Source organism: Ruditapes philippinarum, unplaced genomic scaffold (assembly GCF_026571515.1).
Source record: "Ruditapes philippinarum isolate M1 unplaced genomic scaffold, ASM2657151v2 ctg118_1_1_1_1, whole genome shotgun sequence".
NCBI lineage: Eukaryota > Metazoa > Mollusca > Bivalvia > Venerida > Veneridae > Ruditapes > Ruditapes philippinarum.
Window position 1 is genome coordinate 210,570 of NW_026857137.1, and position 23,073 is coordinate 233,642.

Genomic DNA, 23,073 nt, shown 5'->3' on the forward strand with positions numbered 1-23,073 from the left:
AAAAATAAAATCGTTTAATCTTACAACATGATCATTATCTATACATTGCATGGTATGATAAAAAATATACGAACATCACCTACTACATATATTTTATGCCATATGAGCTAGCTTTTAATTCATATAAAAAAATTATTATCTACAGAAGAATGTTTAGAGGGTAAGGCATTATATGTCTGGGTAGGCTATGTGGGTGAGGGGCGGGGAAGAGTAACGTCTTGTGGTAAAACACATTTGCTTGATTATTAAAGACTCGTCTGAACATACATTCTTTTAAAAAAACATAACTTGGACTCTTTACTATCATTTAAAACATGCTATTTCTTGTTAAAAGCAAATCAGATGTTTTATTTCAACTATATAATACAAACAGAACAAACATAATTAAGCCGTGTCACGACAAAACCAACATAGTGCGTTTGCGACCAGCATGGATCCAGACCAGCCTGCGCATCCGCGCAGTCTGATCAGGATCCATGCTGTTCGCTATCAGTTTCTCTACTTGTCATATAGTTTTTAAGCGAACAGCATGGATCCTGATCAGACTGCGCGGATGCGCAGGCTGGTCTGGGTCCATGCTGGTCGCAAACCCATTATGTTGGTTTTGTCGTGACACGGCTAATATTATCAAGTATGCGAAAGATAATGGAAATATTTTAAACAGTAACTGTGTAACAAAATAATGAACTACATTTAATACATAGGAACTGCCCACACTAGACGGGAAGTAATATTTATGTAAAATGATCCCACTATAAGGATGTAGCCGACCCATACAATCAGTTTGCAGACTGATAAATAAGAAACCGTTTATATACATGTGTCAGAAAAATGACAGCAAGTTTATGATTAATAGTGATAGCGTGTCAATTGAATATAAGTAAAAGCTTTCCTTTATAAATTACAGATACATTTAAGATGCGATTCTCTCATATTTGTTTTCAACAAAAATCTAAGAATTTTATTTCATCAGCTAAATTTCTGCATCCAAAAAAAGCAAATATTAAATGAAGATAAAAATCATTCTATACTGTGCTATAAAAACAAATTACAATTATTATGATCCGCTTTATGTCTGAGGCAATTACTCTTATTTCAAATGAAATCGACAAAAATCGAATTTTGTAAGTATTACTTAAATGTCAAATCATTTTAGATAAGATACTTTAAATGTCAATTTACATGATAATGAAATTTAAAGCGTAAAAGTTGCTATGATTTAAGGCTCAATTTGTCCATGGAAATAAACAAGTTAAAGGAACGAACTCAAAGGTTATCTTACTTATTCGTCTGAAATTTACTAAAGTAAGTTTTTATGAAATGGCTAGGCATACATAAAGCCATTTCAAAATCCGTTGATTAATGCTAAGGTAATACTAATTTGATAGAAAATATCAATAAGAAAATCAATATAAACTACTCATTATTGTTAACATTATATGATCATAAAGATAAGTTTCTTGGAGATTTCTATCAGTATCTATTTGTCATAGTGTATTTATATATTTATCTGTATAAACTTTACGGGATTAAATATCTATTTTCACATTGACTGCACATATAAAACATGAACTGTATATGAGCGCCCTTTAACTAACTCATGAAAAATCTTTTATTTCGTTTCTTTTCTAGCACAGGCCACCTTTTGCATTTTCGGCTGATAATGCCTCTCTATCGTCATAGATCGTAGGCGCTTGTAACAAAATTCCAAACGTCCCGATGAGCGATGCGGTGGTGAATACCCAGAAGAACATTCTATCCAGAACCATTGCAGCAAACTTCCAGTCTTCAATAACCTAAAATACGTTATGATAAACTGTAATGTTCATATATTTCCAGTGAAACAGAAATGTTTTGTAATATTATCTTCAACTGATAGTCCATATCAATTGATTGTGCTTTTAATGAACATACCTTATTTAACCTTTATTAAAAATGTTTAGAAAAAGAACTTAACTGTGTAAGACATATACAGGAGTTTCATAGATTACGCAATGATTTAATAAGTTAACGATATAACCTATTTTAGTATCCTTTATAACGTTATACCCTGAGAATTGTTTATGGTTAAGTCAGTTATTACAACTAAATATGAGTTATGTTAGCGCTGGAAGAATCGTTTTCAATGCTCCAAATTTTTAATTAAACCAATGCTTTTTGAGAAATATAAGTCCTGTATTCACGAATACCTAGGTTTGAATCCTCGACACAAACAAATATTAAGTATTTAAGCACTCTAACATCTAGGCTGGCAGGATTATTAATACACATTTGCTTATAAGTAATCATATGCAATACTCAAAGCCCGCAATTCAGATACAGAAAATGGTTCTGAATACTTATTTAAATGCCTCAGGTTAATATTGCCAGGCAGTTCACCAACATATTACATTATTTTACTATATTTATGGGACAGCAAAAACACTACTCAATATTTCAACATATTTTTCCTGCGGATTCCCTTAGCGGTAAACTTTGAATTACGCTTCGCCTCCGAATTCTATTTAACATTAGCATGTAAGCACGCTTGATTGTAAGCGTAAATATGAGTTTAAAGATAAATATTTTAGTAAGTTTTCTAATGTTTTGCACTAGAAACAGAAATAATAATATTATTTCTAGTTTAAGTACAACCAAAATAATTTCCAGTGTCTAATCACTCTGATGGCTAAGCTGACCTACAAATAAATGCGTGAAATAATCTAATTTGTGTATCAACTCGGCGATAATTATCTCCGTTTATTTATAATCCTCCGTATCGTAATTGGACTTAGCATAATTCTTAGTTTATAAACAACTTAATTCATCATGTTCTTAATATATCTTTGTTTATATAACAAGTTTATTTTTACGTATCCAGTAAGTGTAGCCAAAACCTGATGTTACTATTGTTTCAGTACTATCGTGGAATCGACCTTGTTCCATTGAGGAAAGTGTTAGAATGTGTTACGAATATTTGACGAATCTGAATTTAGTAAGTGCCAAAAACAATATTTTATCATTTATGAAGCATCGTAATGATAAACAAAATACATTTGCTAATTGTTAACCAGCAACATAAATAGCTATTTTGGAATTCGAGAAAGTATTACTACATTATTAACATTAATTCCCCATTTTACCTTTCTTTTGATCAGACCATACTCTTTTAGAACAATACACTACTTCAATTGGCGCCTACAATCAATCAGATTTTTTTGCAAGTGTTTTATTTTTCTGACATTGATTCTTGATTATTCGAGACTCGGGCTATGGTAGGTGAAAAAATAGTACGAGGCAATATGTCATTTGGAATGTACGTCAAAAACACTCGCATATAACGAAAGACTGATCATTAATGACACAGCACCATTTAAATTTGTCTGGCCTTAACTTTTTGTAGACATTACCTAAAAAAACTATTGATATTTAAGTATAAACAATAAAGATAGAGTGCAGTCTTTAGGAAAGACTGCCTCACGATATGCTGTATTTCTTCTACATGACACTTTTGAAATTTATGAGAACTGCACAATGCAAGAAAGCAAACTCTTAAACGAGGAGATATATTTATGTTTTAAAATACACAACACATTAAACATATAAATATGGAAACAATTATATCAAGAAAATTTTAAATGTTGAAACACAAATGTTTTCTGAAGTAAATATGTTTAGATAATTATATACCGAAGAATAGTCATCTTCTTCTTTCAGATGATCGGAAATAAACTTAACATCTGATAGGACATGTTCTATTGATTGAGGAAGTATGCTGTCACGCCGACCAGTCCCTGGTTCTTCATCGGAGCTTTGTGAAGCACGTTCGTATATGTGATTCTCGCCAGTTCGCACAAAGCTGACACCACTTCTTCTTATTGGGGAAATTTTAGAACTCACGCCATTACACTTGGACCGTTTGTGCTTTTTCATAATTGGTCGACGCATAAATAATATTTTTGGTAGTATACGTAACAACGCAGTGCGAGTCCAGTTTGACATTTTATGCGTTGCAGGTGACCGGAAATGTATAGTAAGGATTAAAACTGTCACAATAATAGATAATGTTACAAGAATCATAGTAAACAATAAGTATTTTCCTATCAACGGAATGACAATGGACGTTGGCGGAATGATTTCTGTCAGTAATAAGAAAAACACTGTTAAAGAAAGTAGTACGGATATACACAGTGTTATTTTCTCTTCACTATCTGACGGTAAATAAAACACAAGAACCGTCAGAAATGAAATTACTGCGCATGGAAGGATGAGGTTCACTGTATGAAACAATGTCTTCCGTCTCATTGTGATGAAGAAAGTTAAATCAGGATACGGTTCAATACAGCATATGTATATTTTGATACTTTTCTTTGCTGTCCCAGATAAAATATCCCATTCTACATTTTGATAAAATTCACTGAAGTCCATTCCATTTTCTATTACTTCAGTTGAATCTTGGTCCTTAGCGCATACATGTACTAAATCAACTTCAAAACCATCGTATGTCCATGAACCAAATTTTAGTCCACATTTTTGAACATCAAAAGGGAAGAACTCTACGTTCATTATACAAGCGCTTTTGTAGACAGCAGGAGGTTCCCAAACTATTAAACCAGTATAAAATAAAGTTGCTTTTGTAAATAGTTGAACTTCGAAATGTCCGTCAGCACTAAAATAACAAAAATAAATTAACTTTTTAAAATAGTACTAACAAAAGTGCTTAAAAGTATCAATAATCTTCAAAAAAATATCATGTTAGATATTTTCACTAACTTTACGATTACGCTAAATTAAATTCAATTCACTGCACAAAAAAGAGCAAGTATGTATAAATCTGAAACGCGCTAACAATATACAAACATATAATCTATATAACATATAACTGAAATCTTTAATTCAAATCAATTAAAGTAATTTAGTAAACTGTATTATTGACAGAATTGCATGCAGACAACAGATCTAAGATATCTATCTATCTGGAATAGAAAGCACATATTAAGACAACATTCAAGCATGACTAAAGTAGTTGCTTTCAATAAGAAGTGCTTGTCTGAAGCGGATCATCCAATAACACTAAACATGAATAATTCACTCATAGGTCAATTTATTTGATTAAACTTTTCGTTAATATAGCATTCTCTGATTCAATGCAAAAATTAGTTTACTAAGCTATTTTTGCTGATCGTAAATATATATAAAACATTTCTTCTTCTGAAAAAAAAATCAAAGACATATAAAGAAAGTAAAAGAAAAGCTTCTTATTAAATAATGAGCTTGTTATGTCCAAACTTGCCACAGCTGTCAGTTTTATAGAATAAGAAGAAAAATCAACCGATAATTTCAGAGACTAAATCTAATGTACGTAATAACTGTGATTATGGGCTACATTCTACTTCAATAGACAAGCAATATTTATAGTAAAGTATGATATTCTCTGAGGAGAACCTGTATATATCTGTAAGTAAGTTATATATAATAAAACATTTCAAGCATAAAACGTCTATTCTATACCACAGTTCCATGAACGTTTAGAAATGTTACGATTTCGTAAGAAATGATATATTTAAGTCAAGATAGTTAATGGGTGCGTATACAAAATATGATCAAATTAAACAAGCAGCATGATCGGCTTTAGACTCAGGCACCATTACTTGTGCAAATGTTGACTTAAAGTCTTCACTTAAAATCACGTTGCATTTTAGATATAAGTGGCATTTATTGTCATAGTGCATTTAGTTTATCACATCTGATGTGAACAAGTAAACTGAAAAGAGCGGTATGCAATAAATGTAGCTGAAATGTAAAAATAGTTTAAATGCAACAATGTTTTAATTACAATATAAATTATGTTATCAGCAGATGAAATATATCTGACATGGAACTATTCAGATGTAATATGTTGATTCTATTAGAAAATGCATTCCTTTATTTGTTCAGCAATTTTAGACCTATATAGACTGATCAATAATACTTAAACAGTGTATGGGCTTTGGTCTTCACATTAAATGAGTTCGTGCCGAAATAAAAATTGCTAATCATGGGAAATCCTCATGATTATTTTGTTTGAATTGAATACGGCATTTTGTTGACACAGGTTTCAGGCATCAATTTATTTTCGATGTCGAATGAAAACCAGGAATGTCACAAATCTATTGCATTTGACCATAGTATGCTGAAACAATCAAATATAATGTAGATTTTTTTTTCAGTTTTGTCAAACAACCTACATTAGGGTTCGAATTCTTAGACGAAAAAAACATACATTTTATTTCAACGGTCACTATAATATGTCCTAACAATTTTATGTCCTTACAACAAAAAGTGAAAGGAAACTTCGGAAATGCAGGTCTCTCTAGACCAAACACAAATTTCATACAAACATAATGGTGTTTTCGCGTTAGACAGTTCAGTAAAACTTAAGTAGAAAAGTATGTTGTATAAAGCATGTAATTTATCTTCGGAGTGCAAAGAGAAAACAAACAGTAAATAAAGTAGACGAAAACATCGTAGAAACGTTAATATCATTTGCAAAAGTAATGAATTGCTAATGTCAGAAACCAAATTTGTTTAATCAAAATGTCAATGCCAATCTTTCCTGTAAATCCAAGCATAAATTTCGTAAAGTCAATACTTTCTATTAAATTGTTACACTTTCTCTATAAAACCTGAAGGAAAGAAATCAGATTATATTTTTGTTCCTTTGACTTAAAATCTTAAATTTACAATTTGATTCAAACAAAAATATTTCTCAAATTAGTGAAATAAAATACTTTAATATCATATATCCTGGAACAAAAGTCTAAAATAACCGAATCTCCCTTCAGCACGAGTTTCGGGATAATAGCAAGTGGCATTTTATGACCCTGTATTTCTGTAGATAATTGTCAATCAAAAGGATATGACATAGACAATTACATTAGCAGTCCGTAGAAATGTTTTCCAAGCGCTAATAAGATTCTTTTATTCGGACAAGGGGTGAATTTCTGTCCCTGATAAGATGTAATATGAATTGGACATTATCATTGTTCTATAGTTGGATTATTTTGTGATGGTTTATGAAAAGAAATCATTACAGAGATGTGTTGGTTTCAAAGAATATCTCATGTTGCCTGGTTTCATTCGGTGCCAATCATTCACATCGTCACGCTCTTATTCAAGGGACATAGGTAATACGCTATTAAAACTATCTTCAAAACATTCAATTGAACGGAGTCTTTATTGTGTATATTCTGTTAAAGGAATACTTCATAGAACTTTTATCATTATTATTGTTATTATTATTATTATTATTATTATTATTAATTATTATTATTTTTACGTGGTTTTGTCTGTCTCCTTTTAAAAATTTTCGTAGTTAATTTACATTATTTATTTGCCGAAAAAATAGACAGAGATAATAAAATAACCTTGGCACACATATAAAATAGACTTATGGGAAATTAAAAATGTACAGAAAATAAATAATTTTTGAGGTTGATTCGATTATACTTGAAGCTAAGCAAGAATATTTTTTTTTACCTTTTTTGCTAGGTTAGATGCGGTATAAAAAAACATATATCAGATCCCTCTAACGGTGATAGTACATAATGTTAACATTTGTAAGCTAATTTCGACCTCGGTTCACGCCTCGGTTCAAATTTTCTTTCTCGGATTAACAATTCTAGCACCCTCAGAGGGTCCGATACTTGTATGATAATCAAACATTGCATGATTGCGTTATTCTCTGGTAGATATAGAAGCTCTATCGGACTAAATTATTTCTAAAAATCATTTTAAAATTTCACTTTCTTCCGTTTTACTAATATTTTAAACGAATGTTTGTATTGAAGGTACAACAGTCATTATTATGCGTGCAAAGAACGTGAAATGCAACAAGTTCAAGACAGCAAGGTATAGATAATATTAGTATAAAATACATAAATGTATCATCCTTATATACCGGGTAACTTGTCACAGGGGTGATGACATTTCGATTGTCATATAGTGTGGGTGCTTGAAGTATAATACCAAAAGTTCCAACAACGCAAGCTACTGTAAATATCCACAGAAACAGTCGATCTAACACCATAGCTACATACTTCCAATCTTCACTTATCTGTAACATATCATTTCTTTATACATGGACATATATGGAAATAATTTTGATATATAAATATTTCTATAAATATAAATAAATTTGTGTAGATATTTACTTATCTCTTGAGATAACTTCGTTAATGGTCAAACTATAAAGAAATATAATACGATTTATTTGTGACATGCAAGAAAGGTTCATCTTAAGATAACATTTCTTGCCTATAAATGATAGCAGAACATCCGTAAATTTTAAAACATAAATTTAATCTCTCCATTCGGAATGCAGCTTTTAAGATATTATCACAATTTCGATTCACATAAATAATACATACTGCGGTACTTATAAGGAGAATTCATACATACACGCAATAATACAACATACCGATGCTGAATAATCACCCTTCTTTAGATGTTCTGCGATGAATACTATACTGTCTATTGCCTCTTGTACATCTGGTGGAAGTTGCTGTTCTACTGTAGTACCATCCTCAGCTGGTCCCTGCCTAAGTCGTCTGCTTGTGTCGAACTCTAAATCATGTCTATTCACATACTGGTCTCTCATTTCTATACCATTACATGTCCTTACAATTGTTCTCGCAATTTTCTCGTGCTCAAGATTCGGTCTCCTCATCAAGAGCATTTTAGGCAAAATGTTTAAAAACACCCGCCGTACCCATGGTGCCATAGTATGCGTTGATGGAGACCGGAAGTGCACATTTAATGTTATAACCGTCACTATGATTGACAAGGTAATCAGTATCATAGTAAAGAGCAGGTACTTGCCAATTAGCGGGACAACTATAGACGTGGGTGGAATTATCTCGGCGAGGAGCAGAAAAAAGAAGTTAAGTGAGAGCAGAATAGAGATACACAAGGTAATCTTCTCACAGCTGTCAGAGGGGAGATAAAATACCAGGATTGTCAAGCAAGAAATTGCAACAGAAGGAATAATTAAATTTACGGTATGAAATAATGTCTTTCGCCGAATTGTTACGTTGAATGTTATGTCAGGGGCATCTGTGTAGTTCAAGCTCTTTTCCGCAGTTACTTCTAGAACGTCCCATTCCCCGGATTCGTAGAAGCCCCGCAAATCGATGCCATTTTGAATAACTTCCTTCTTGTGTTTGTGTTTAGAACACTCATGTATAAGGTCCACCTGCGTGCCATCATATGTCCAAGAAGCAAATTTCATCGAGCAAAGCTGAATATCAAACGGGAAAAATTCGACTTCAATCGTGCATGAACTTTTGTAGATTGCGGGGGGCTCCCACACAACACCACCGCTATAGTTTAATGTTGCTTTTGTCATCAAAGTAACTTCGTACTGACCATCGGCACTGAAAGAGATCTTTCTATTTACTATAACCTGTATACATACTGAACCACAACCGAAAGAAATGAAAATAAAAAGAGCAACACCATGCGTGATTGGTATAAAACAGTTTATCCACAAATGTTGTCTATCTTCATTTGTAATACTCCATTCTTTAAGTTGAGGTTTTTGTACAATTCAAACAAATAAATTACAGAAACAAAATATAAAAGCATTTCTTAATCACACCAAAATGCATTAAAGGGGTAAATGTGAAGCTGTTGTGACTGCAGTGTGTTCTCTACAATTGCTCTCACCCTATCCCAATACACGAGGAGTCACGTGACCCGTGATCCTAAGGGATAGTAACCACCCGGTGTTGCCGGGGGCTTGTGATGATTATTGAAAATTGAAAGATACAAATAGCATTGTGTAGAATAACCTAGTAAATACAATACTGAAAAAGAGTAAAATTGCTACCTGAAAGAATACAAAGACATGTTGCAATTTATTACAATTTTGCAAGTTTTTACTCGTGAAAAGAAAATGATATGTTCTTAAATATGTTTGTTTTGTTTAATGATAAATAAATTATTTGTTGAAGCCGTTAATTAAAGCTAAATTTGACTTCATGTGTAAATGTCTGTAAAATTATAACATAATGTGGTTATAAAATCAGCTTAGCTTTACAAAAAACAGTTTTTCTCAATATAATGATATTACTTTGTGAAAATGGCATTGTTGATAAAATGGTCATGGTAAAAGAACAAAATAAAAGTAAACTTACTTATTGAACAGCACGATGTCTGGCAACCATATATTTTCTGATGGTAGCTCAAGTGTTTTGATACCTCCATATTCTTTCGGATCCCATCTTAAACTCACGTCAATCCATTCCTGGTAGATACAAACAGTTCTTCTATAATACCAAGCTGCCTACTGCGTTTAGAAAAAAAACCTACGCGGAGCATGCCACAAGGAGCAAGAATGTCTCATCTACATTATGTATAGATAAAACAGTTTCATGCATTTGATTTGCGGTACATTTACTTAATATATTTAACATCCATGCTCACATTGACCACAATTACAACAAATTGCCACATTCTTATAACAATAATTTAAGACTTATTACGTCATAGAGGTGAACAAAAACACATGCTAGCACTAGAAAATACATCAATTTTCTAAGTATTTGTCGACTACATCAAATACTGCACCAATACGAATGATGAATAAAAAAAGGAAACGTGATCCAGACCATCGAAAAATGCACATAGGCTTTTGCAACACACTTTACTACAGCAGCACGTTCATGCCTTTGCTAGATAAACAACATACTTATTGTACAAAACAATATCGGGCAACCAAATCAGTTTGGAAGGAATATACAGCCTGTCCACACCGCCATATTTATGAGGGTCCCATCTTAAGTTATAGTCGTACCATTCCTTCGTAAGCAAGAAAAAAACAAAACGATCAGCAAACGACATATGAGCCGCGTCATGACAAAACCAACGAAATGCGTTTGCGACCAGCATGGATCCAGACCAGCCTGCGCGTCCGCAAAGTCTGATCAGGATCAAGCTGTTAGCTATCAGTTTCTCTACTTGTAATAGAGTTTGTAAGCGAACAGCATGGATCCTGATCAGACTGCGCGAACGCGCAGGCTGGTCTGGATCCATGCTGGTCGCAAACCCATTATGTTGGTTTTGTCATGACACGGCTCATATTATATTTAATACAGGGCATTGGATATAGTTACACAAGCATAACACGAAATTGTTGACCTTCAAAGTTTTATATATGCCACCATTTAAACAATATAAAAATAGACTGTCTTAGGACTTTGTCAATGGATTTTTTAGTTAGCACAACATCTGAATGTACTTCGATTACATGATATAAATGTTTTAAACTAAAATATACATATCGTCAGCTAGTGAACCTTAAGTTAGCCAGAGCATTATTCAGTACTGTTTCAACTTAACGACGGAAATGCGGTCAAAACACCCTTTATTATTGAATGGTGACTCATCTTTGTCTAAAGTTATTTCGGTTTTAATTTTTTATTTAGTTTTTTTTTCTCTTTTTATATGGTTTTATTGCAAAAGTATTATTTTGGTAATAAGTATTCGTTAGATGAAGTAGCATCAAATCATAGATGTTTTAAGTCAATTAGACAAAAATGGTAAGTTACATATCATGTCTAAAGGTTAGTAGAAGCCAAATCAACAAACATTTTATAACATATCAATCATATTTCACGTGGCATTGACCACATATCAATCATATTTATAAATACATTTGCTCTAGTTGATATCGGCTTGTTTTCTGAAACAGCCCAGAAGGCAATGGCAAAGATTTGTGTTGCATATCGTAAGAGATAATATACTTTACTTTTGTTTACACTACATCAGAATTAAGATCAACATTGTGTAATTAACCATTTCTCCGCTGACGTTTTGTGTAATCGACTGTTTTGAACAATTTGGACAGATATACCAAACAAAATACAAAATAAACCCAGTGCTTTTTTTTGCTAAAATTTAAGGGACATTTTTGTTTGCATATAATCTAATCAAGTATCCTTACCGCTGTGCGACAGGTGCGATAAAGCAGGAAACATTTCAATAGTTTCTTTTTCCAATTGCCGCCTGCTAGTCATAATCAGAATTGATTGTTAAGCAGTATCATGTAGATGTTTCATATAAAAAACTTAAAACGAACTTGTAATTTAATTGCAATTGCAACCATTGCATTTTTTTCCGCAAATGTGGAATCGCATCGTTTATTCAAAAAATTAAACGGTGAAAATTCGTATGGAAAATGGAAATGTTACTAGAAAACCCAGACTCAGTTCTCGTAAGTTTTCCCAAAATTACAAAGTATCAACGTAATTTGCATTTAGGAAATCGAAAAGCACGGAAATAAATTGATGTTTATACAGTGTATCATTGAATCAGATCAGTCATTTGATAGAGACATCAAACTTCAATTACTTCTTTCTGGTATGCATTGCATACATAAAAGGAACAAGAAATTGTTTTATTTGATATATGACTTATCTATTTGAGAATACACGGTCATGACTTAATTTTTTTTCACCATGAAAATACAAGCTGGGACATAGTTTGCCCTTTACATATGTTTACGGTTCTCTCCTTTTTTCAAGTTTTTACCTTACTATGATTGTACATAATTAATATTTATTTACCGGTTATCAATATTTTTGTATTTCAGCGAAGAAGAAACATGCAATATTACTAATACTTTCGATGATATTGGTGTCATACGGGGTCATGACGCTTGCTAGAACGCCAGGCATGAGTAAACACTGTCCGTCCATCAAGTATCAGTCATTTCATCCTTTCAAACAATCATCAATCAAAATGACTCTATCTTGTTTGCAAAACATCAGCATCAACATTCATTGTGGATAAAATGTCTTGAATTGAACAAGTACAGATGGGCTTGTATTTATCTATATAGCTCCTGTTTGGTATATCTTCTCCTCAGTTTATCAGTACTTTTAAAATTGACCAATCATTTTATTTATAAGATGGTCATCGTAAATGAAATGAATTAAGCTTAAACACGTTCATTTGATTCTTAAAAAATTTGCAAAGAAAATTAACAGGCGCTAGATACACATGTACATTACTTTCTTTAAACTTGTTATTAATTTTAATTTCAATTATTGATAAATAATCTTAATGCGTTTTTCAAAATTAAATAGGTTTTATCTTTTCTTATTAGAATAATGTTTCAAGAATAAGATTGTCTTAAAAGTATATGGATTTAATTTATTTTTAGTGAATACTGTAATATGCATGACACACATATTAAATATTTGAAATAAGATAATATGACAGGCAAAGGTTTAGTTTATGAGAACAAGCACTGACGAATTTAAAAAAAATGTTTCGTTTTAAACCCAATTAAAAATGAAGACTAGAAGCTAAATCCAAGCAAGCCCGTATTTTCATACAAACTTCCGATATTGATATACGATATAAATCGTGTATTTAGAAAAGGTAAGTTATTATTTTAATACATTTATGCAAAAGCTGTTAACGTGCATACCCTTCCAAATGAAGGCAGACAGAAGATGAAAAATAAGCATTTACTTCAAAGGCAAGCATCATAGATTGTGGTATATAGAAGATTAATTTTTACGCGTCTGTATTTTGATCATAAACAAATTAATTTGCCAGTTTGATATATACAATGATAACTTGCAGAATCATTGAGCATAAATATTCATATGAGCAGACAGGAAACAAAAATGGAAAATAGTCTGGTAAATCTGTTATAAATAACACATTATATTGTTAAAATAACTGGCCCTTAAACTGTTTATAACATACCAAATGTATAAATCATACAGTTATGTAAGAAGCAAATACGTTAAAAGATAACTACATAAAATATCTAATGATAAAGTGAACGATTCACAAGCTTTTTAGCCCTTAAGTTACATTTTCCAGATTAACATAGCACATGGAGGTACCAACCAAGCCTGTTTGCATTTGGCCGACTGGTATCGTCGGGATGTTGCCGTCGGTTGGTTCTATGAACGTGCTGATAGAAGTAGTCAATGTTTAAATATTACAAATCTTGATTAAAACGATGACTTCATGCAAGAAACTGATATTAATCAGAATAATCTGTCGTCATAGTTTGCTCCCAAACCGAATAGAAATCTTAAAATTTCTAGCCTGGTAAAGTAGTTGAAATGTGAAAGTTTTTATTGTATTTATGCGCCGTCAATGATACAATAATAAAACCAGATATTACATTATATACAGTCATCATAGGAAGCTATAGACCGTATGCTTGATTGGTTAACGCAATTATTTTATATCAAAGAAAATTTGCATTGCTCGGAAATCAAACTCACGCAAGCGAACTATTTTATATGCATAACGCATTCTGATTACAATCCATCTTTTCGATCATAGCCGGGAATAACAACTACTTAATCATAAATAGGATTTGTTTGATTCATTGTCTGCCATATTCCATGTAGTTTATTATACCGATAAAAAGGACGAACTATCATGTGCTATTTCACTAAATTTAATAGTCTGTCTTTATAAGGTTTGTTTGGCATTCAAATTTTGATCAATATTTTCAATAAATCACACGATATCTGTGACATAACATGTCACATTTCATATTTCAATTATGTGAATGTCGTTTAAATTAAAGAAAACCAAAACAAGACAAATAAAAGGAACGGAAATTTTACAAAAAGTAAATGCCATCTTTTTTTAGCCCGGTAATTTATTTATAAACAGTTCAATGCTAATTAGGTTTATGATATTTTTTTGTAGCTACTGCATTGACTTTGAAGAGGCGCTGAATCTATTATTAAAACATTTTTATATAAAAGAAATTATACTGTTAGGAAATGAATTAAAACTGAATTGATTTAAAATCAATATTTGTAATATGAAACCATATGAAACCAACAATTAAAATTCAGTTTTTTTTTTAAATTAATGTACCATTGAAAACGGAACATTTGCATGTTAATGTATCTATAATCATATTTTCAGTTAATTAAAATTTTCATCTATCAATACATTTTTACGGAAATTTGAAAGTCTAAACAACATTTCGGTTTTGTTAATTAAGAAAATTATTCATCAACTTAAAAGAATCTTTTTAGATTAAATAAAAATATCTGTTTTTATTCGACTGCACAAAAACAGCAAAACATGCAAATATTATCTAATAGAACTTCAATTAAAATCGTCATTCTTCGCAACATCAATAAATAAGATAAAATGACTTCTTTTATTCCCAGAAATTTAAAGTTTGAATTTAATGTGCTGTTAGTGCACAAAGCCCCAACGAATTACACCAATGTCTTTTTGCCTCTTACATCCGTAGCAAGCAATAAAGACTTTTACATTGGCAATATGTCCTCTGATAACACTGACTGGGTTTATTTAAAGACACTTGACTTTTATTGCAATATTCGGAATGAGTTTCAGGAAATAACGGTGTCTCTATATATCTCGTGTGCATATAATGGTATAAAACTATATAAAACGTTTAAACTAATGATACGTAATGATATTTAATGATAATTGTTCTTCCTATCTTATTTTGAAATTAATTTTTGGCCGATCAGAAAACAAGTTATTTCAATTCAAAACATGTAATTTAAAACATTTCTTCTAAATTATAGATCAATTATATATATCTTGGTCTGCTTAAATCCTAACAGAAATTCACAAATTTTGGTAAAATATATATATATAAAAACAATCACATATTTTAATATAAAAGGTTGGTCAAGGTCACATTTGCAAGCATTCATGTCGTTGCGAAACTCGCAAACTTAGTCAGTTGCTTTATCGTTAAAGTGAATTTAATACTTTGGATATTTTCAATCGTCTCCAATACTTACTTCTCAGAAATGTTTAAAAAGAGGAAACCTCTTTTTAAAACATCTCTGAGAAGTAAGTATTGGTTTCACATTTAAAGATAGGTTTAACTTTAAAATACAATAAAATTAAAAGATAATCAAAATGTTTTATTAAATCAATGAATCAAAGTTTTCATAGGGAAATAGGTAATTACCTGTCTAATCCATACATTTGTCGTCATTACTTGATTTAACTCATCCTGAAAATAAATCGAAATAAAAAAATAATTAAAATAACTTAAATAGATATATCAATCTTATTTTGTACATAAAGGATTATGGCATGGTAAGTAACTATGCATATTCAATGTAGTTATATATGACATTTTGTTATTTTCTAATACCTCTCGCCCTATATATATTCGTAACTCATAGTCTCACTATTGCTCGAATATTCTAGCTATAAGTGGGTAGAAATGTAAAAAGATAATGCTTAATTTTAAAATAAAAGGGAAGCGAATTTCAAACATATTCTTATGTTGACTCCGTTTTCCGTGTATGTTCATACTTTATCATCACGATATATCCACGGACGTTTATCATCTATTGAACTATAAAATTTGTTACAAGAAAATGAGCGATTAGGGGCAACAGTTTATTAACATGACGTCTTTTGGATAAGACTGTAATTGAATATAAATGTCTAAAAAGTCATTTGTTACTCTCTTGTTATTTATGTTACATGCAATGTCTGACTGATAACTGTGATTTTATCGAAAGATCATAATGACAAATGGAGGCCATATTGGTGGTCTCAGGGGCTTTAACTCTGGGTATGTATATTGGAACGTTATCGTTAAGCCATATAATATATAGAAAAATATATATAAAATACTTTCAATAGGGGTACAAGCCAGATTTACAAGGCAATTGAAATGTTGACATCTCAGTGTAACTTTTTTTTAAAGTTGAATATACATTGGTTGCACCATAGTCAACACGTATGATAAAACAACAACAAACAACAACATAAAACATAAAACGAAAAACACGAATGGTGTGCACCATATACACATCTGTCAGATTTTGTCGGTAGCTGAGTTGTTAGCGTCGTTGAATTCAAACCGCTAGTCCCTCATCACTGTGGGTCCAAATCCTGCCAGTTACTTATGATTCTTTCAGGTCAGGAAGCTATCAAGCTAGCTTACAGAATGTCATTAGCTCAATATGTGTCTGTAATAATGCCCTGAGAGGCACTTTAAGGTCTTCCTCCACCAGTTAAACTAGAAAGTTGCTTAATTACCTTTACGTTGTTGGTGCGCCGTGACGTTTCATTCTGTTTTTATTAGTGTAAAATACTACATTTACAATTTTGTTAGTTTTTGTATAAGTACTTTTAAAACTAGCGATAAATTTTCCCATTCAGCAATTCTAGCAAAGAAAGGTATTTCCGCGAGATCAAACACAAAAAAAGAAGCTAAATTTACAAACTAGATTTTATCGAGTATGTTAGATATTCCTTATGTCATATCTGTTGGAAAATCATTAATGTACATAACAATTAATATACAATGGGTAAGAACTTTGAATCAGTTATGAGATGTAAATGTCTTGTAAATTTTTGATTGATGTAAATATTATTAAAATGACCACAATAATAGAGACTAGAGAGTAAGTATGGAGAATAAGTATGCGTTATATGTCACTTTCTGTCAAAGTCTTGTGTTGTTTATTGAAGCGACCTGTCCGAATAATACTGTTATGAAAGATTCATCAATTCATTATTGTGAATACTATTCATTCGGCACCGGAAGGAACACATTGATATACATAGGGAAATTATTTTCTGTAAGAGCAATGTAATTGCATTGTCATTGCATTTATGCTCAACATTGCATTTTTGTTATTATTATTGCATTTGTTTGTCATTACCTAGGTATTGTATAATAACATAACAAAGATCAATTATAATGCGAAAAATGGAACCAGTTCCAGCGTAATTCACTTAAAGTATTCTAACTTGAACCACAATTGTAATATACGTTTAAACTATTTCATGTTTAGTTGTTAACGCCTTTGATATCGGATGGTAATTCATATTCACCTTTTACTGGCCTTTTCCAAGTACCGTTTAGACAAAATTGTCTTTGTAGGAAGTGATAGTTACATTGATAGTGAATATATAGCATGTGGTAAAATAAAAAAATAGAACAGAAATTATAAGTAAGCAGTTTTGTCTGCAAAAAATAATGTATGTGGGTAATTACTCTATTCATTGTCTCTAAATTGATTCAATCACCTTAATCTGTGTTTTAATAACTCGTCGAAGTTGAAACGAAACATTTACTTGTCTTAATTCTATCTTATATTAAAAAGTAGAATTTTAAATTCCGATACATCTGTAAAATCACGTTTCAATAATATCTTTAGCAAAAACCGTTCATATCTTAACAAAATATGAAAGAGGTTTAAAAAAAACCTTTTTAGCTTCCAACTCAATCCATGACTTTATAAAGGAGCAATTTTGACGGAACAATAACATAAGTAAAAGTCTATCATTAAATAAGAACTTGTACTAAACGTCATCTGTCGCTCTGTTATTATTCACGAAACATGCAATGCTGGTAATTACCGCCATTTTATTCCGATATTATTATGACAAATGGTAACTTTATGTCAGTCTGGACTCACTCCATCTTGATCTAGCGTAGGCAATCATTTTAGGTAAGTTTTACTCACGAACACCAATCAATGTCTCTGAAATGTGATTATAAGCAGAAAATTGCGCATAATCTTACTTTAGAGTGCAACGTGACGGCTTTAGAAATTAACTACTGTCTAAATGTTAAATCGGGAAAACCTTATATAGATTTGGGTATACATCTCCAAGTTTTGTTATGTCAAGCTGTTATTTTAATGACATAGTTCATCTAATGTTAGATGTTAACGTGTAACCTATAAAAATTGAAACAATAAACATTTAAGTGCAACGTGGCTGCTCTAAATATTGTGCCTGGGTGTTAACCCGGGAAACCTTTGTAAAGAATTTGGTATATTTCTCCAAGCCTTTGTATGTAAAGCCGATATTTTAATTACGTAGTTCATCTTTTGTTAGATGGTAACGTGTAATCTTTAAAAGAAATAAAACAGTAAAATAAATGTACACCATGACGGCTTTAAATTTAACAAGTGTCTTAGTGTTAAAACGAGAAAACGTTTGTTGGAAATTGGTTATACATGTACTTCCAATTCTTTTTATGCAAAGCGATTACTTGAAATATATAGTACATCTTTTGTTAGATGTTAACGTGTAACCTGTAAAAAACAAAGAAGGCCAGACTCACAGACACGTGTGAATTATGATACTTCATATCATATACTTTTCCAGCCACTAGGAATGATGGGGATTTCCAAGTTTACGTGTGTTTGTCAGCATCTGCTATCAAGTACACATTTAAGATGTGTTTTGACAATACTTTCAAAAGGAAAATGTGCATGTAAGATGGCGAAGAACCCTATTAATTTCAAACATCACTAAGAACGTGTCTGTTGTTTTGCTAGACATCGTTAGAGAAAATTTGTATTTATAAGTGACAGTGCTTGTTTGGACAAATTATCATTATTCCTTGATGTGATAATAAAAATGAAAGACAAGTATGTCCAATGATTCTGGTTTATTCTGAGAATGTTCACATTAAGAATCTCCCGTCTTAGGTTGTTATGTTAATTGCATCTCAGAATTTCATATCCCCATATGTTTAAAAGTACGTCTACACTGAGGGGTTCTTTGACATGTCAACACTGGAAAATGTTTTTTGAGAATTATACAAAAATTTATGAACTATTTTCGTGCAGGTCTGGACCAATAACTTGTGTGCAATTTTTTAGATCATTCGCTAAGTTTGAAAATTCAAATTTTTGTGTTCCTTGGCTTTTAGACCTCGGTTGTGTTTCCTTAAATTTGATACGGTATAATCGTTATATTAAGAAGTCCTGATGGTGTATGATACAACAAAGTGGTCAGTTCTTTAATGTCATAAATTCTCTTATATATAACTATTCGAATGATAATACAATATTTAGCTTGACACATTTCACAAAGTTCAATACATTTATGGATTCTATAATTGACTTTCCATCCATGCTAGTTGCTTTTTGACTGACATGGATATGTTCTATTTTAGCAAGTATCGAACATAAATGAGCCGCTGCAGTTATTAATGACTATTTATTTAAAAAATAAACTAGTCTGTTTGGACTATAGAACTGACTATTTGTTTTTAACAGTGATGTCATTGTTAGTAGTACGTTACAACAAAAACGCTGTTACAGAACAGAACATCTTTATTTATTTGCAAATACATGCATATATATTCATGCCCTTCACAAATAGATGAAATCGTATCGGAAAATATTATTAAATTATAATTGATTAATTAAACTTCAAGCTATCAGCAATTATCAAATATTAATTATAAAATCAAGAGTATTCATTGAAAGTTATAGCATAATACTTTTTATTCAAAATCAAAATATCTTCATAAATATAGTTTTTTTTAATATCTGTGCCATTATAGAAATGGTTATATTTTGTTATTATTAAAATAATTATGCAAATATGTTAACCGATATGTCATGTATAAAAAATGTCTTAATAAATGTCCAGATACAAAACAATATAAGTGGTATAAAATAATTTTACCTTAATGCAGCATGCCTTTGGATTCCTGCTCATTTTCACAAAAAAATAAAATTGTATCTAAAAGTAAATATTGTGAAGTGAACAAAAATTAATTAAAATCAATTAAACATCCTGAAAATGTTACTAAATGATATACTTGTACATAGGTAGATATTAAATTGTTAAATTGTAGCTTATATTAATAATTCAGAACATTGAAGTTAAGCAATGCTTTTGGGATAGTCAATGGGGAATCTTCAGAATGCTTGTTAACTTATCATCAGTGGTGATTTTTGTAGTTTACCATCTGGATCACGGCAGTTAGCCACTTTGAATACAATACACCGTCAACGAATCGTTTTTTGACAGGCTGTTAAACGGTTTACCAGTACTAAATGCCTTCACTTTCCATGAAGTTCTTTACATGCCAGGACAGGGATGCAGACGAGTGCGTACGGCCGTAGAAAGGATTTCATGATCAGTCCCAAGGAAAATAGCCTGCATTGTCCGGAAATCGAACCCGGTCGCCTGATTCACAGTCCAACGCTTGACCAGTTGAACTAACTGTGCAATATCATTACCGTTTTTTGTTTTCAATTTTTGTATTCGGATTTGAAGCACTATCAATTTAATATAAATCCACTACATAACTCAGACAACCAATAATCTCAACGATAAATTGCCACCGATTTATTCGATTTTCAAGTGAAAACATAAAGGTATTGATAAAGAAATGTATAAGGGGGTTCCGTTCTTATTATTCTAATTATTCAGTAAGAAACACTTTAATTGGTTTATTATTTACATTGTTAAGGCAATTTTAAAGACCAAATAAAATCGATTTAACATGACTATACGCTATATTCGTTAAATACTTGGTTCAGATGGGTATTGCTCTAAATATACTTTGCTTAAATTTGACAATATTGATAATTGATATACAGTCTCTTTGTAGATATTATAAACCATGTTTTGACTTCACACAAAGTTGATAATTATGCTATCACACTTAAAGCGGACACAATATTAATATGACGTGTTAATATTTAACCAAATGTACTTGACCAGTAATAGGGAATGCAGCTTCGCAAAGTTTGTACATTCTTTCCTTTAAATTAGACATATTCGGTGAGAATTGCATATTTTTCAATAAATTTCTGCGATAAAATTTTTTACTCAAAGATGTGCATAGTATATCTTTAACACATTTAAAGGGAACGACCTACAATTTCCTTAATAAAAAAGGTTACGCTTTTATTAGTCTGTTCCAAAGTGTTTTTATAACAAACGAACCTTAAAACTTATTAACTCAACATATGTTATTAAGTATAAAGATTGGAATGATATAGACAAATACTATGATTAATGTGAAGTCATGGAAAACCACGTATAATTGCCTGATATGTAAACACCGGTAACATTATCTTCTGGTATTACTAGACCTATCCAATACAACATTGGTATAAATTACCTATCCAATATCATTGTATCAAAGAAATATATACCATCTGTCCACAATATACCGATCGAACATGTTCTGCTCGTGTTTATTAAATGCGGTAACAGCTTGAAGTCCTGTATATTGTTTTGTGTAAAATGAATAAAATAAGAACAAATCAATGTCAATATGAAATATAAGATACACTTACCACGTCAATTATCTGTGAAAGTCGGATTCCCATTTTCACAGTCAGTGGGCGGTCTGTGTTATTACCGACTGGTCGTATTAGTTTGTTGTATTTATTCTGAATTAAAAGATCATGATATAATCGTTTAGCATCGTCATTCGCATAACACTCCATTGCCAGTAACACAGCGCCGAAAATACACAGGTGTGCTAATACCGTAAGCGCCATTTTTACCGTTTTACTTTTTCAGTGTTTTGCACAACGTTATAACCGAAACTAACTACCTCACAGTTTATCTTACGATCATATTTTGCAATCACATTAACTGTATTGAAACGAACATGTTTACATTGCGGTTTCGATAGCTTTATATAAAGAATATCCATTGATTAACGAGTGAATATTGAATCTCACAAATGTTCTTTGATATTGTATAGTCCTATCTCTCCGTGCTCCTATTGGAAGAAACGTTTCGCTATGAAACACGGCCAACTTTCGCTATACAACAAACAGCACTACACACAAAAATCACTGTTATTACTTTTCCGTCTGTTCTACAGATATATGTATCAAACTGTAATTTCTATGAAAATAAATCAAGCACTTATACCCTATTACTTGTTGTAATATCATTGGAATGTATTTTAAGTATATGATATGATATGTTCCGATTACACAGGTTTATGATAAGAATGATTTATCAAATATTTTAACAAGAATTTTCTTTATCAGATTTTGTTTTTATCTTTTCAAACGTACTTATTTTCCGTATATTTTATTCCTGTAACCTGACACGCACACGATTATCCCGGTATGAAGTCCGTCAGGGCTTCGCACAGCTGGTAGGCTGGTTCATGTCCAGTACGCGGCAATGGTTTTCCGTGCCCATTGCCAAGTTTTCTCCATCGCAATTTTTCCCATTGATTTATGCGGTAAAATGACAACAAATTGCCGATAACAATGATAATGCTGACCCAGAATTTATGAACATTCGTGAAATATTCCAGCATACAGG

At 31.4% G+C, this 23,073-nt stretch overlaps 1 protein-coding gene across 2 annotated transcripts; it reads right to left on the reverse strand.

The window, feature by feature from the left end:
• LOC132748902 (acetylcholine receptor subunit alpha-like 1) lies at positions 1-23,073 on the reverse strand. 2 transcript variants are annotated; one of them, XM_060738571.1, is made up of 6 exons: positions 22,080-23,032; positions 15,965-16,009; positions 10,155-10,264; positions 8,438-9,392; positions 7,919-8,074; positions 4,508-4,648 (listed from the first exon to the last, which is right to left on the reverse strand). In XM_060738571.1, the coding sequence occupies exons 1-6, from the start codon at positions 22,284-22,286 to the stop codon at positions 4,643-4,645; spliced, it is 1,479 nt and encodes a 492-aa protein (XP_060594554.1). In that variant the 5' UTR covers positions 22,287-23,032; the 3' UTR covers positions 4,508-4,642. The 2 variants fall into 2 exon arrangements, with proteins under 2 accessions (XP_060594553.1, XP_060594554.1); XM_060738570.1 differs by lacking the exons at positions 7,919-8,074; positions 8,438-9,392; positions 10,155-10,264 and adding exons at positions 1-1,796; positions 10,709-10,818 and having other exon boundaries at positions 3,670-4,648; positions 22,080-23,073.

Coding starts and splice junctions, on each gene's coding strand:
- LOC132748902 (XM_060738570.1), bottom strand. CDS start 22,286: ATGGCGCTTACGGTATTAGCACACCTGTGTATTTTCGGCGCTGTGTTA. Junction 16,010..22,079: donor TTTCACAGATAATTGACGTG/GTAAGTGTATCT, acceptor ATTTATTTTCAG/GATGAGTTAAATCAAGTAAT. Junction 10,819..15,964: donor CAAATGTATGGATTAGACAG/GTAATTACCTAT, acceptor TTGCTTACGAAG/GAATGGTACGACTATAACTT.